The 15727-nt window shown below is 36.3% G+C and overlaps 1 protein-coding gene across 1 annotated transcript in view; it reads left to right on the top strand.

Annotated features, from left to right (window-relative positions):
- The first annotated feature begins 999 nt into the window (after positions 1–999).
- Positions 1000–15727, top strand: part of LOC107724178 (sodium/potassium-transporting ATPase subunit beta-1-interacting protein 3-like) — a 58445-nt gene continuing 43717 nt past the window's right edge. The window contains exons 1-2 of the mRNA XM_016532986.1: positions 1000–1110; positions 11532–11669. Of these exons, the coding sequence (XP_016388472.1) occupies positions 1000–1110; positions 11532–11669 (249 nt within the window). The remainder of the gene's footprint in view (positions 1111–11531; positions 11670–15727) is intronic.

The raw sequence follows: 15727 nt of genomic DNA, 5'->3' as shown, positions 1-15727 counted from the left end.
AGGCGGCTGCAGCGCCGATCAAAATCGGACAAATTTTCTAACCAGAATGCACTGCTTTTGTCAGGCGGCAGCCGATCTTTGCGGCGCCGCATGAAGTCGAACAAGCCTATTATGTGCCACCGTATCGGAGATAGCAACAGTAACTAAGGGTGGGCGGCTGTTTGCGAATGGTCAATTGGGACCAGCAACTGTTTGGTTACCAACTTTCTTCAAAATATCTTCTTTTGTATGTATGTGTTAGTCTTTTATATGCAAAACTCCTCAGTGCAGAGATGTTTGTCAGTATATCATTAATGTTCATTAGCTTAGAGTTCACAGTTCTGAACACAATTCACTGGCTGAAAGCTGCTGACTGTGTTGTACAAGCTGTAATCGCACATTGTGATGTTCTAATTAACGGCTTTATCAACTGGACAGCTGACTGTGATTAGAGCAGTTAATTACTGCAAATAAAGATGAATTGTGATGGATTTTACAATGATGAATGCCACAGGGACTTAATTACAACACACTTTGATGAAAAACATCCTGGCAGCTGTTGCAGTTTTGCTGTGGCTTGGAGAAAAAATGCAATTGTAGCATTTAGCTTCAAAGGGAATGCATTACAATCGTTTTTTCCAGTGTTATTATAGTCTGTGAAATAAAAATTTTTTTTTTCATTTTTCTTTGCGTTTGAAGTAATTCCCACAGATCTAGTTCAGAACAGCAATATTAGTGTATAAAATGAAAGCACTCACTGTTCAGATGCTTTCTGGCTTTTTGAAGGCATCTAATTGTCATTTGTGTCAATTGTCGTTTGTTAAAGGGATAGTTAATCCAAAAATGAAATTTCTGTCATTTAATCACATTCACGTTGTTTCAAACCTGCTTGAGTTTCTTTCATCTGTTGAACACAAAAGAATATGGGTAACCAAACATGGAAGTCAATTGACCGTTCGCATGGAGCTTGATTGACAGGCGATCTGACCAATCAGAACGCAGATATTAGGCTTGTTCGAGATGAACTACACTAGCTTGCCACCGGCTGGCGAGAGTAGCCGCTCAAGTCGGACACTTTCTGCTCCCGGTAGTGACGCTCGCACGGTGTTTGCGTACTCTATCACAGAGGAAGTGAAATAAATGCAATATTTGTCAAAAAATGTGTTTCAGAAACGTTTTCATGAGCAACAGAAACACGTTTTATATACTGCTTAATACAGCGGCATCTGTTTATGAATAAAGTTTGACATAAACTATTTAAATAGCAATAAAGTGGGGGTATATATGCTTTTGTCAGTGTTTTTTTTGATAAATGTGACTCAATATAACAATGCGACTACACTAAAAAAGCTTTACTGTTATAAAAACACAGATTTGTGAGCATTATTGGAATTGAATTGTTAGAATAAACACGCAACACACGTCGTGCTTGTCATCACAGAATCTAACCAATGAGAATAAAGTGTGTCGTCATCAAGGATCTCGCAGCTGATTTTGAGCAGCTGCAGCGCCTGACCTCGGCGGCTGTTCTCGTTTTGCTCTCGCGGTACTTTGATGGCACATGTGATCATAAGGCGGCTGCAGCGCCGATCAAAATCGGACAAATTTTCTAACCAGAATGCACTGCTTTTGTCAGGCGGCAGCCGATCTTTGCGGCGCCGCATGAAGTCGAACAAGCCTATTATGTGCCACCGTATCGGAGATAGCAACAGTAACTAAGGGTGGGCGGCTGTTTGCGAATGGTCAATTGGGACCAGCAACTGTTTGGTTACCAACTTTCTTCAAAATATCTTCTTTTGTGTTCAACAGAAGAAAGAACCTCATACAGGTTTGGAAATCCTTGATGGTAAGTAAACGATGGCAGAATTGTCATTTTTGGGGGAACTATCCCTTTAAACTGTAGTTTATTTTGATCCAAAACCACAGAGACTGACATGTACAACATGTAAAGCGACCAACTGCAGTTCATTAACTTTAAACATTTTGTTTTAAAACGTTCTGTTCATGGGTTGGCAGATGTTGCAAATTCAATACAGCAATATTGTTTGCATGCGCATTTCAGGGGCCCTTTTCTTTTTTTGTTTTCACATTTTTTTCCCCCTAAGCTTCTTTTGTTTTCTGACACTGGTACTCTTAATTCCACAAGTTGTGTAAAGCCAGCCAATCAGATTGGAGCTGGTGATTTCAGCCAGCTCTTGCTATTTTTATGTGCAATATGCATCAATATGCGGTCTGAGGCAGGCAGCCTGAGACTGAGGTAGAAATTACTTTCTGCTTTTATCTCTGTCTGAGTGATGTTTGTACAGCAGGCTTGTTATCAAGGATGGAAAACAGCCACCTCTTTATCAGTAGGAAGAATGGGGCAGAAAAAGAGGTGACCTCCCCAAGGGTTTGGCTGATCTCTCTGATGTGGGTCAGGAAGGAGGGAGAGGGGAACCCTTACCAAAAAGTAGTATACTTCAAGTATATTTTAGTAAGTATACTTAAGTAAAGTTCAAGTATATTTTTAAGTATACTTTATGTAGTAAGTATACAAATATCAGTGTACTAGTAGTACTTGTAAGTGTACTATTTCAATACTCCTTGGGACTAAATTGGCCCACTTTCTAGTATATAAAACTATACTTTTAAGTATACTTTAAGTATAACAGTAGTAAACGTTGAGTACACAACTAGTTTACATCAAAATGTTTAGTTTGTACTGCAACTATACTAAAAGTGAACTTATAGGTATACTGATAGTTTACTAATTAAATAATTGTAGCGTTTTTAGTACACTTTGAAGTATAGTCTCAGTAAACTACTAGTTTAGTAGTTTTATACTGCAAGTATACTCGTAAGTTTTCTTTAAGTGAACTTTACATCATACTTTAAGTATACTACTATGTCCCTATTTAGGTATTAATTTGTATATATTTTGTTACATGAATATCTGAACATACAAAACATCAAAAGAACAGGGTATCTGCTTGTAAACAAAAAAAATTATTCTAGCTTCATGCATTATTTTTTTAAACACTTGAATGTGGATAAGTTTCATAAATAAAAAATAAAGAAATAAACAACATTTTGAACAAAAAGCTGAAAAAAGACTATGAATTGGATTCAGAATGATAATCAAAACGTAGATAAAGTCGATCAACACCCCAAAGCTTGACAGTTATTATTACCTCTTCATTGGTCGACATTTTATTCCATAACGTTACACAGTTTTGATGCTGTTTTATGTCTGATGATCGTGTTAGAATACATGTGGAAGCATCTGTTGTTTCGGTTTCTTCTTCACTTGTGTTTTTTGGAAATTCTGTACAGAAGATGTGTACTAGCGCCCCCTACAGTATAACAATGAAAACACGGATTCTAGGAGCACAATTATAGCTAAAATATATTTAGACTTTTTCTAAGTATAAGTCAAGTATACTTAAATGTAATAGTAAGTATATTTCTGAGAAGTACATAAAGCCCATTTCTGAGAAGTACATAAAAAGTAGACAAAGTATACTTTCCTATTTTTAGTTTAAAAGAAGTATACTAATAGCACACTTGAATAAACTTCTTTTTCGTAAGGGAATGGATGGATAGATGGACAGTCATGGGTCACGGGCCGGAAATCACACCCTCGCTATCATTCAGAAACACAGAGGGTGGTGTGTGTGCATGAATAGCTTTGTTTTGGAATAGTATACAACTATACTTCTCATGCTATTTTCTCAAAGAAATACGTTCAATATCCATTTAGGCTGCATGGGTCAAATGAAATGAAAGCAATATGTTGTTTGTAAAAAAGTTGATTAAGAATAATGGAATATCCATTATTGTTAAAAATGTGGTTTTTAAATGATTTTGAAAGAAGTCTATTATGCTTACTAAAGCTGCATTTATTTGATAAAAAATACAGTAAAATATTGTGAAATATTATTACAACTTAAAGCAAATATTTTCTGTTTGAATATATTTTAAAATGTAATTTATTCCTGTGATGCAAAGCTGAATTTTCAGCATAATTACTCCAATCTTTAGTGTAACATGATTCTTCAGAAATCAGTCTAATATGCTGATTTACTGCTCAAGAAACATTAATTATTACCAATGCTGAAAACAGTTGTGCTGATTAATAATTTTGTGGAAACCATCATTTATTTGAAATAGAAATCTTTTGTAACATTGTAAATGTCTTTACTGTCACTTTTGATCAATTTAATTAATCCTTGCTGTATAAAATAAGGTTATATAATAAGATTTCTCTCCCCAATGTGCACTAAGTAGCTGTGTGGATTTATTAGAGGTGAACAAAAGCTCTTTTGATTATGATACTTAGGCTTTAGAGAAATGGAAAACTTCTTTCCTTCTCTTATTGGTCTTTATTCCCAACTTCACCCCCGCTGACACAACCGTAACATCTTCTCCAAATGATTTAAAGGATTACACACACTCTTTATGGGATTAGCTCCAATTTAAACAGATGATTACCGCAGTGGATCGATCAGAGACAAAAAAGGTGCATTACACAAGTTGATTTGTGGGCTAGCTGAAGCTAATCTAGGGGAAATGGCTGGTTTACGGAGCGGGAGTGAATCTGATATGATGGAGATCGGAATACTTTGCCAGGAACCTCTGCTTCATCTTTCAGCCTCTAAAAGCATTCAGCCATTCCTGCACATGCTAATGAGTCCCACAAGTCAAGGAGAGAAAGAGAGTGCGTTCTCCTTCATCATTAGCTGTTTGCATGCGTGAAACACTAAACATGCCATTTCTCCGCTTCTATTGCATTCACACTTTCTAGAGGTTTCTGTTCAGCCGTTAAAGTTGGTTAGTGAGAACAAAGTAAACTGTATGTTCAGTCACAACTGTCACAAATGTGTGATTGTTACTGCACTTTGTATTATGTAATCTACTGTACGCTTGTTTGCATTTGCACACATCTGTGGAAGGCCATTTGTTAACTAAAAAAATGTAAATAAATCTGAAATACAATACAAATTTTAGATGAAAAATTTAAAGGGGACATCAGATGCCCATTTTCCACAAGTTGGTAAACTCTTAAAAATAAAGGTGCTTAAAAGGTTCTTCACAGCGATGCCATAGAAGAACCATTTTTGGTTCCACAAAGAACCATTCAGTCAAAGGTTATTTAAAGAACCATCTTTTTCTTACCTTTTTATTATCTGAAGAACCTTCTTTCACCACAAAGAGCCTTTTGGGAAACAGAAAGGTTCTTCAGATGTTAAAGGTTCTTTTTGGAACCATTTAAACAAAAAAGGTTGTTCTATGGCATCGTGAAGCACCTTTATATTTAAGAGTGTATGATTCTTTAGGGTCTTCATGAAATGTCTGTATCATACTTTGGTTAAAATTCCTCAGTGGTTGTGTCAAACAACATCCTTTCTAACTTGTCAAAAATAGTTAAGGAAATGCTTTTTCTATGTGTTAAGTAATGGTGCAAACCTTATAAATCACCTTGCATGATTCATTTAAATACTGTCATTCTATACATTTAGCTTCTGAAAGGGAAACTCCTTCAAATGCATATGCAGTAAGATCAGCTGCAAAAACAACTGCTCTAAAAAGTAATTCAGGAGACCTTTTACCACAACTTCAATAAATGCATGGTTACAAGTTAGAAATTTTGAGTTCAGTTGACATCATAATGTTTTTCATTACATTAAATTAATATTGTGTGGAAGTTAAACTCAAATTTCAGTGTTAAGTTGTAGTAACTCTTGTCTTGTTAACTTTGGAATTTAGGTAGTGGATTTCTAGTTCCCAGCATGCTTTGCATAGGACTGGAAAAGGAGAATACATGTTTTTGAAATGAAATGAACTGTTATTATGGGGCAGTTGTGGCCTAGTGGTTAGAGAGTCAAACTTGTGACCCAAAGGTTAGAGGTTTGAGTCTTGGTACCGGCAGGTCTCCAATGTATGTATTTTTATGCGTATTAACATTTTGGTACAAAAATATTTTGAAATCATTTTGCTCCATCATGTTTCATGTAGTAGCATCAGACTTTGTGTGAACAGGCTTTAAATGGGTAATTCACCACTGGGCAAATACTGTAACTTGGCTGTCTATGCAGTAGAAATTTATTTTTCTTTTTCTTTCTGAAATTGGTGCTACATGACTAGAGAAAACGGAGAAAAGGGCTGTGGCTTCCGTTTTGCCAAAAACTTCAACACCAATTATGTACTTCTGATTTTGGCCCTCCATTGATCTGAATGTCCATGGGCGGAATGAAAAATGCAGAAGTTTGATCTGTAGTTTTAACAAAACAGTCCAAACTGATAACACACACAAAATCATGTGTTTTGTTTCATCCAGCAGACTTTTTTCTGACAAATAAACCAGTAGATCTGGGTGCACATTGTTTATACCTATACTACCAACATTGTAACAATACAAAGCTAGAAAAAAAATCTTACTTATCATTTAAGCCTGTAGACTCACTATCAGCTGCATTAAGGTCTTCATATCTGGATTTTGTCGTGCAGTGAAGTCTAAACCTAAAGCTCTCCAGTCTGACATCTCAATTAGTTTGAGATCTGTACCCTCAGCCCCAGCTGACCTAACCACATTTTCTTCCATTAATCTGTTGATACTCCAGGACGACCCCAAAACCCAACCCAACACACTTCTCAACAGCCTGGACAGAAATCACACTCCAGCACTGAAACTGTTCCAAAACTCCACAAGCACAATCACACCACCTGCCAAAGTCCTGATTAGCCTAATTCCAGCACTCACCAATAACAGTCTTTCCCAATTTTGGCTTCTCAAACGGTTACTAAAGCTATCAGTCGTCCGGTTGTGTTATCCTCCTGTGTGTCGTTAGAGTTGATTTGATTTCTCTCTCTCTGGCGGGAAACTAGGACGCCATTAGGTTGTGAATGTTACATTTGGATAGTGGTCAATATTCAGTGTTTCTCACTGGCGAGAGAGAGTCTGCTCACTAAAAATCGGTGCTAAATGTGAAATAGTGGAACCTAGTCAACATGAAATGAAAATTGGATTGGGAAGATAGGGTTTTTAATTGCTTTCTTTATACAAGTTCCTGGTTTTGTTCTGCAAAATGTAACAACTTGCTCCATATCTTAATTTTTCTTTGGCTGAAGTCACTAAGGCTTTCAGCGGTCCAGTGGTGCTTGGTCTTTTGTAACTTTGTGTACTTAAAGGGCTTAAAATTACACTGTTAGACTTCTCAGGGTTTTTTCCCAAATACATGAAGTATGTGCTAAAACATGGAGCTGGCCCAGAAGCAGCTTGATAATGTTGTAATGATGGAAATATGAGGTGACTGCTGAAATATCCATACTGTGTGACTGAACTTATGCTTTTAATGGAACAAGACAAATCTTTCTAATGAATCATATGAAGCAAATCAGTGAATACATGTTTTTGTGTTATGCTGACTATATTGGCTTATCTCAGATCAACCCGATCTCATGAAAGTGCGTATAAATAGTACGCCAAATAAAAACGAAAACTCGTGGTATTGATACTCAAAAATGGACTTTGGCGTGTATATGCTACGCGATGGGTAGGTTTAGGGTTGTGGGGTAGATGCGTATCATATGTACGTGAAAACTGCGTATCATATGCACGCCAACAAATTTCGTATCATATGCACGCAAAAACTGCGTATTATATGCACGCCAAACACATGCGTATCCACGCAAAAACTGCGTATTATATGCACGCCAAACACATGCGTATCATATGCACGCCAAAGTCAATTTTTGCGTATCAATACCACGAGTTTTCGTTTTTATTAGGCGTGCTATTTATACGCATTTTCATGAGACCGGGCTCCTCAGATAGATAAATCAAACATAGACATGCCATATTTCACCCCAAAAAGAAATGGAATAAAAAAGAATTGTGTTTGGCATAAAGAAAATGAAGAATGAAATTGAAAATTCTGTCATTAATTACTCACCCTCATTTAATTCCAAACCCATAAGACCGTTGTTCATCTACACAAATGTTATGATGAAATCCGAGAGCTTTCTGACTGCATAGACAGCAACGCAACTGAAACGTTCCCAAGCCCAGAAAGGTAGTAAGGACATCGTTAAAATAGTCCATGTGACATGAGTGGTTCAACCCTAATGTTATGAAGCTATGAGAATATGTTTTGTGCACAAAGAAAACAAAAATAATATGTGTCACGGTAGTGTTGTGAATGCATGTCGAAGACTGACATGGACGAGAAGAAATTGTTGAATATAGTTGTTATTTTTGTTTTCTTTGCACACAAAAAGCATTCTCGTAGCTTCATAAAATTAAGGTTGAACTACTGATGTCACATGGACTATTTTAACGATGTCTTTAATACCTTTCTGGGCCTTGAACGTGTTAGTTATGTTGTCTATGCAGGGTCAGAAAGCTCTCGGATTTCATCAAAAATATCTTAATTTGTGTTCTAAAGATGAATGAACGTCTTACGGGTTTGGAATGACATGAAAGTGACAGAATTTTCATTTTTGGGTAAACTAACCCTTTAAATCTCATTTACATTTTCACATATTCATACTTGGCACATCATGATCGGTTATAAGACCGCTTTGTTATCTTCACACACCATGTTTCAGTGTGCAAAAACACAAATGAGAGAGTCGACAGTAAAAGCAGGCCCACTTTTCAGTCAACTATACCTATGTTTTCATCACCCTGCTTTTATACGCATTTTGAAGTATCGCATGAGAAACGAGTGATGGAAATGTTGAATTTTGAATTAAAATGGCTTAATTCGCAAGTTTTTATGCTCGCTTGAGGTGGTTTTTGACTTCTGCGAAAAAGGGTTAATGCGAATAATGGGAGATGGAAATGCATTTTGCGAATAAATTCCTCCAAGCACATCAAAAAAGTCATGTGACTTTGTGCTAAGGGACGGCAAATCCTGACTAACCAGCGGACCGATCTTGTTCCACAGCATCTGGAATGTTTTTATGGTCATTCGGAAATGCCCGAGCAATGTTTGTCATCAAAGTATTTCTGTATGATTGCCTCCCAGCGAAAAAGGGTTGATGCGAATAATGGGAGATGGAAATGCATTTTGCGAATAAATTCCTCCAAGCACATCAAAAAAGTCATGTGACTTTGTGCTAAGGGACGGCAAATCCTGACTAACCAGCGGACCGATCTTGTTCCACAGCATCTGGAATGTTTTTATGGTCATTCGGAAATGCCCGAGCAATGTTTGTCATCAAAGTATTTCTGTATGATTGCCTCCCAGAACTGTTACACGACTGCGTTCCCAAACAGCAGGCATCCACCTCAGAAAGCATTAACCTCATTCATTGTATTTCGTCTGCTCGTTCTGAGGTGCAAGTTATTATATAGGAAAATTATTATATTCAGTAGCTTCTCCTACTTAATTATTACAGTGCCAGTTTATCAGGAAGTGACGATTTTGTTCTCTTTGACTCGTTGGATGGAAACGGTGCTTGTTTGCAAATGTTTTATGCGATATTACAACACTATCTCAGAACCAATTCGTACGTATTTTACGAGGTGGCTAATTCGAACGAATTCGTACGACCTCACTCGTACGATTTTGTATGATTTGTCTAGACCCCAGTGACGGGTAGGTTTAGGGGCGGGGTTAGGTGTAGGTCATTCGTACAAATTCATACGAATTGTACAACTCTTAAATATGTACGATTTAGCAAAAAATCGTATGAATTTGTACAAGTGAGGTCGTACGAATTAGCCACCTCGTAAAATATGTACGAATTGCCGTGAGATCGGCTGGATATTCCAATTTTGCGTACAAGTAAAATGTGCAACTTTGGATGGAAACCTGGCTTATGACTTACATTTTTGTGCCCCTTCTTCAAAAGATCTTTTTTTTTGTATTCCACAAAAGAAAGTCAGGTTTAGAATGACATGAGGGTTAGTAAATGATTACATAATTTTCATCTATGTGTGAACTATTCACTTAAACCCAAGAGCCTTTAAGTAGTAGGCAAACTCACTGAAGTTACTGTAGTCATCTCTATTTCTCCAACACTCTTAAAAGCCAAGATTACAAAAAGTGTTTTTCACAGCAAAAGCCATAGAAGAACCAATTATGGTTCCCCTGATAACTTTTCAGTAAACAGTTCTTAAAAGATCAGTTTGTTTCTTAGTGTTAAGAACATTTGCATAATCTAAAGAACCTTTTTTTTTTATAATATAAAGAACCTTTTTGTGGAATGGAAAGATTTCATAAATGGAACCACAAATGGCAAAAAAAAAAAACTTTATTTTTTACAAGTGTACAATGTCGTTCTATTTGACATTTAATTGGCATTCATGAGTGCAGAAAGAGTGTAATTAATTAAAATTTTGAAACAGGGGTGTTTAATTAGACCGACATTAACATTTCCATTTCATTACCATCTATCACACAACATTATTTCCTTTTGCAAGCGGTGCAGGTTTCCATGTCTTTTCCTCTTTCATCATCTCACAGTATGCAGTCACCGGCCCGCCAGCTCACAACACGCACCACACTCTCACTGAATTCTCATTAATCGTCCCTTTACAGCGAGTCTCACAGGAGGAGGCGGCGGGACACAGGGACCTGCGGTGTATTAGGCTATAGTAAGATACCACGAGCAGACTGCTCCGTACGTTTTCGCATCGCTCTCGCGGATGTCAAACACTGATCGATCTGCGCCTCACTGACGTTGATGAGATTAACCCCTTAGGTATCGAAATTTGGTACCGAACGACGAGACGTTTTTCGATACTCAATGGTATCGAGGCAATTCGGTCGGTGCCTAAAAAGTATCGAACTCGATACCCAGCCCTACCTGTCGGCGAATCACCACCCTTGTGTTCCACACGTTAGTGGACTATGTCGATACACTCTTGAGTAAATGCATGCTAGAATGATAAAAACAAGTTGTTTGATGTGTGAGGAGTTTTAAGAGCCACTTAAAGATGCTTGATGATAAAACAAGTGTTTTTTTCTTATTCAGAGGACATCCTTTAGAACCAGGTAAAGTGCGTTTGGAGAGAGTTCTCTTAGGAAATAGTCAATAATGAGAAAACGTGGTATTTCTTTGCATTAACATGCTTATTAAAAAAAAAACTCTGGCACCACAACTACTGTAGACGTAAGTGTAGTTACAGTAAAATCCTGTAAGATACAGATATAATTGTACATATGTCATTTTTAATAGATCAGGATTCTTTTTCCACTGGCTTCAAATGTGTGACAATAATTGAAGTTTTGAAAGGTGTTTGCTGTTGCGTTTGAACAGCTCCAGATGTTTCTACTACAGTGTCGTTATTTTACAGATCTTCTGAATTTGAAAGAATCATTACTAAGATGTTCTGTTGTTCTGGTTCTTGCAAAAAGTGTTTTGCAGTTTAAGAGTTTGACACAAAAATCTCTTGCCAAAAATCCTTTGATAGTCCTCCAACTGAAATGATCAAAGAATAAAAGGAAAATGATCATGCAAATTAGTTGTCACAACATGCTTTAAACCTTTATTCCAAATCGTTCCTCATCTGAATCATTCATCTAAATATACAGTATGTCCTCTCGTCTCTTTCTCTCTCTCAGATGGTGGCATTAGAGAGGCAGGTGTTTGATTTCTTGGGCTACCAGTGGGCTCCTATCCTTGCAAACTTCTTCCACATCCTGGTTGTCATCCTGGGCTTGTTTGGCACCATTCAATATAGACCTCGCTACATTGTGGTGGTAAGTGCTGCTTTAAATTCATCTTTACTATGATGACCTTGTAAATCTCTCAAAAACTGTTCGGGTCACATTTTAATCACCAAAATTAAAATGGAAGAAATTAAGTTTGGCTATATTACTTTTGAATTTGTCTTCAGTTTTAATTATTCTCAGTTGTCATTCTCATTAGATTCTCATCTCATGAATATGGAAGCTTGTTTCTGCCATGGAATAAAAAAGTATTTTTTCCCCCTCACAATTCAGACTTTTTCTTACAAGGTTATATCTCTGAATTTAGATGTGTTTCCTCAGAATTGTGTGTATATAACTCATAACTGTGAGACATAAACTCACAATTGAGAGGGAAAAAAACAGAATTGAGAAATTAAAATGTCACAATTACCTTTTATTTTTTATTCTGTGGCGGGGGAAAAAAAATTGAGAATAAAGTCATAATTGTGAGATGAAAAAGTTGCAATTACGTTTTTTGTTATTCTGTGGCAGAAATGGCCTTCCATACATAATAATAAATCTTGTAATGTGAATAAAACATAAGTTTAAAAAAATTCAAAAATATAGAGTTGGTGTTTTGTTGCGTTAAGATAATAGGAAGTGTCACAAAATAATCACAAAATGCAATATGCACAAAAAAGAAATGCCCCAAAAGAGGTTTAATTTTCATCAAAATGTTATTTTTCATTTTGTTCATTCTGAAATATGACCCAGACATGTTCTTGACAGGGTTTGATAGGTTTCTCCAACCGTGCTAGCTAAAAATCTGTTTAATAACAGCGTCAGTTTGGATCTGTTTCTTTAATGTCAGACTGTTTTAGAAATGCTTATATGCAAATAGTGTTTGTGGCACATGCAAATCTGCTTACTGTTGATCAAAGACAGCAGGCCTCTGAAGCAGAATTGAATGCAGCCCTTTGCTGATAATGGACTCTGGCATGCGGCCCTGTAGACACTGGACTAGTCTTATACTTTGACACATTGTATGGCATTTTAATCCCCTAAATCTGCAACTAATTACCATGAATTAAATGATTAGAGTCCAGCTCCCTTCAGTTCCACACTGGGTCAATCCATGATGCAGCTTCACTTCAACTTCAACAGGATTATCAAGCCTTTAGTTCAGTTGATGAGACAGGAAGCAAGCTATTTTTGGATTTTTTAAATATTCATACAGATTTTTATTTTTTTTTTATAACCAAGAGTCTTCAGTTTACATCATGGCTATGTTCGAAATAGCATAACAGACTATTCTTATTATTGCTACATTATAATTTATAATTCATATCTGAATGTAGCATACTGTGCACAGTTTGCACATTTTCTGCATGCTTCGAAAAACGAGATGGCCAACTAAATTTGCCAAAATGTGTATATTGTGTAAATGAGCTAGAAGTAACATCAGCCACAGTAAAATATCTATTTTGATTCATTATTTAATCAGACTGTCAGAAGTCACATAATTTTTCAAATAAAATGGAATTAAATATGGTTACTTTTATTTATTTATTCAAAAATGGTAACTAGACGCTGTGAGAAACATAAAGTCTATGAATACTGTTGTTTCTAACTTTTATCATTGCAAAATGCAGTTTTTCCACTAACTATTCAAATATACATTGTATATTGCTCATTATGCTCTAAAAACTAAGTTAGTGTTCCATTCTAATTATTATTTGCATTATTTTCATATGCATTCTGCTATAGTGTTTTGCTAATATTAGGGGCATTTTCATTCTTGATAGCATTGCAATTGATATAAAGATAATAAGACATAAAACTGAGAAGATGAGTTATTTACATTTTGGTCTTATTGCCAGAAATAGAAAAACTGTAAATATTAAATTGGGAATATCTGCTAAATATGTATTTAGTCAACTTTTAGAAGTACGTGAGCATATAAATACACTTTTTATCCAAAGTCACTTACATTTGCATTCAATGTAGACATTGTATCTACAAGCATAGCCTCAAAATATAACAAACATGGGTTACAAGTCACATAATGAAGTCTTTAAGACATTTGTCTTCACAAAAATTTGAATAATTTGACCTCTAATGTGTATAAAACTCTGAAGCCATTGAATGGGAGTACACAGTAACATCTTAATTATCAATTATTTTACACTGGACTTTATCAGTAATACTCTTAAAGGGGTCATAGGATGCCCATTTTCCACAAGTTGATATGATTCTTTAGGGTCTTAATGAAAAGTCTGTAACATAGTTTGGTTACAATTTCTCAATGGTAGTGTAAAAAACACCTTTTTTACCCTGTCAAAAACAGCTCTTTTCAGATCAAGCCATTTTTGTAGCATTTTCCTTTAAATGTTAATGAGCTCTGCTGACCCCGCCCCTCTCTGCCGACCCCGCCCCTCTCTTTTCACTTTCATGGTGAAACTTGCTAATTAGCACATTATTAGGAAAGTTCAAACAACTTGTAAAAGTGCGTGTAGCATCCTTTAACAACACTGAGTTGCTCACTACACGTTAGATTTACACATTTGATTACACCAAAATGTGATGATAATTCAACACAAAATTCTCACAGAGAAGAAATAGAGAAGAAATATTAAGCTAATCAAAGTGACAAAAAGTTGAGAAGCCAAGAATAGACAAAGGCGTGAGAAAGTGTTGAAGACCGATAGATGAGCCTGGAAACAAGACTTGCGGTGCTGAGACTCCTGGGAATGGTGAGGAGTATTGCTCAGGCTTGTGTCCCTGTCATGTGTTATAAAGAGCAGTGTTTCCCCTGACATTATATTAGGGGGGCGGCCCGCCCCCCCTTGAAGGTCAAGTTAATTTTATTTAATTATATTTTCTCTCTAGCGCCAGATCACAACAGAAGTAATTTAAAGTTGCCTTTCCGATAGAACAATGAACAACAACACATGACATATCACACCGTGTCATTATTTATGTAACAAAAACTAGGCCAAAATGGAAAAGCCATGGGTGACAGATCCACTTTTAGATCATGGCTCAAATATGCTTGCTTGACTTCTGTTTGTTAATAGACTTTTAATGGATGGACAACGAGATAATATTAATAATATCTTCATTTTTGTTTTAAAGATGAGGGATTGAAAAGACATGAGTTTGAGTAAATGTTTTGTCTTTTTGTTTTTGGTTCAAATGTCCCTTCAAACCAACTTGTGTACCTTCTGATCAATCAGTCTTGGGTAGAACATTTAAAAAATATATTATTTATTAATGTAGCAAACAATTTCAGCACATTTCCAGAGCTATAACTACAAAAAAAAAAAAGGGGGTTACACTTTATTTTGATAGTCCACTTTAGACATTCTATTAACAGTAAGTAACTTTGCAACTACATGTCAACTAGCAGTTAGTCGAGTATTAGTAGACTGTCTGCTTAACACTTAAGACTATCTTCTAACACTTTCTTTGTCAACTTATTCTACTAACCCTAAACCTACCCTAACAGTCTACTCTGAGAGTTAGTAGACATGTAGTTGCAAATTAATGATAATTAGTTGACATGTGACTGACATGTAGTTACAAAGTTACTTATAGTTAATAGAATGTCTAAAGTGGACTATCGAAATAAAGTGTAACCTTCGTCTCTACGTTACATGGTCGCGCTCTCTGCATCACGCACAGCGGAGTTCCGCCCACGCACGCACGCACGCACACACACACACACACACACACAAGTGAGCGCACTCCCACTCCCACTCCCACTACTATTTGTAAATATTAAGCGGCAAAACGATTCATATTTCAATGAATTCTGCGTGTCTCTGTGTCAATGAATGGCGCAGACGCACGGTTTTGTTTACCACTCGTACTGAAGCGTGCGTGACGCTTGCAGTGATTTTAGCGTCTGCCATCTCACTAAATGAGGACATAAATACATGAACAACATCACCAAAACTTCCCTGAGAGTCACTTCATGAGCATTTGACCGTTTCATTTGAGTAAAACTATCCTCATATCATATACACAGAAATGCAAAGGTATTCACGGCAACCCGTCAAAATAAAAGTTCGGTTTAACTTGAAGGCATTGACAGAAATATATTACTATTGTTCAGTAGAATGTAC

This window comes from Sinocyclocheilus rhinocerous, unplaced genomic scaffold, assembly GCF_001515625.1.
Source record: "Sinocyclocheilus rhinocerous isolate Xijiao unplaced genomic scaffold, SAMN03320098_v1.1 scaffold184, whole genome shotgun sequence".
NCBI classification, from domain to species: domain Eukaryota; kingdom Metazoa; phylum Chordata; class Actinopteri; order Cypriniformes; family Cyprinidae; genus Sinocyclocheilus; species Sinocyclocheilus rhinocerous.
The sequence above is the reverse complement of the archived record's forward strand: the minus strand, read 5'-3'. Positions and strand labels throughout refer to the sequence as shown.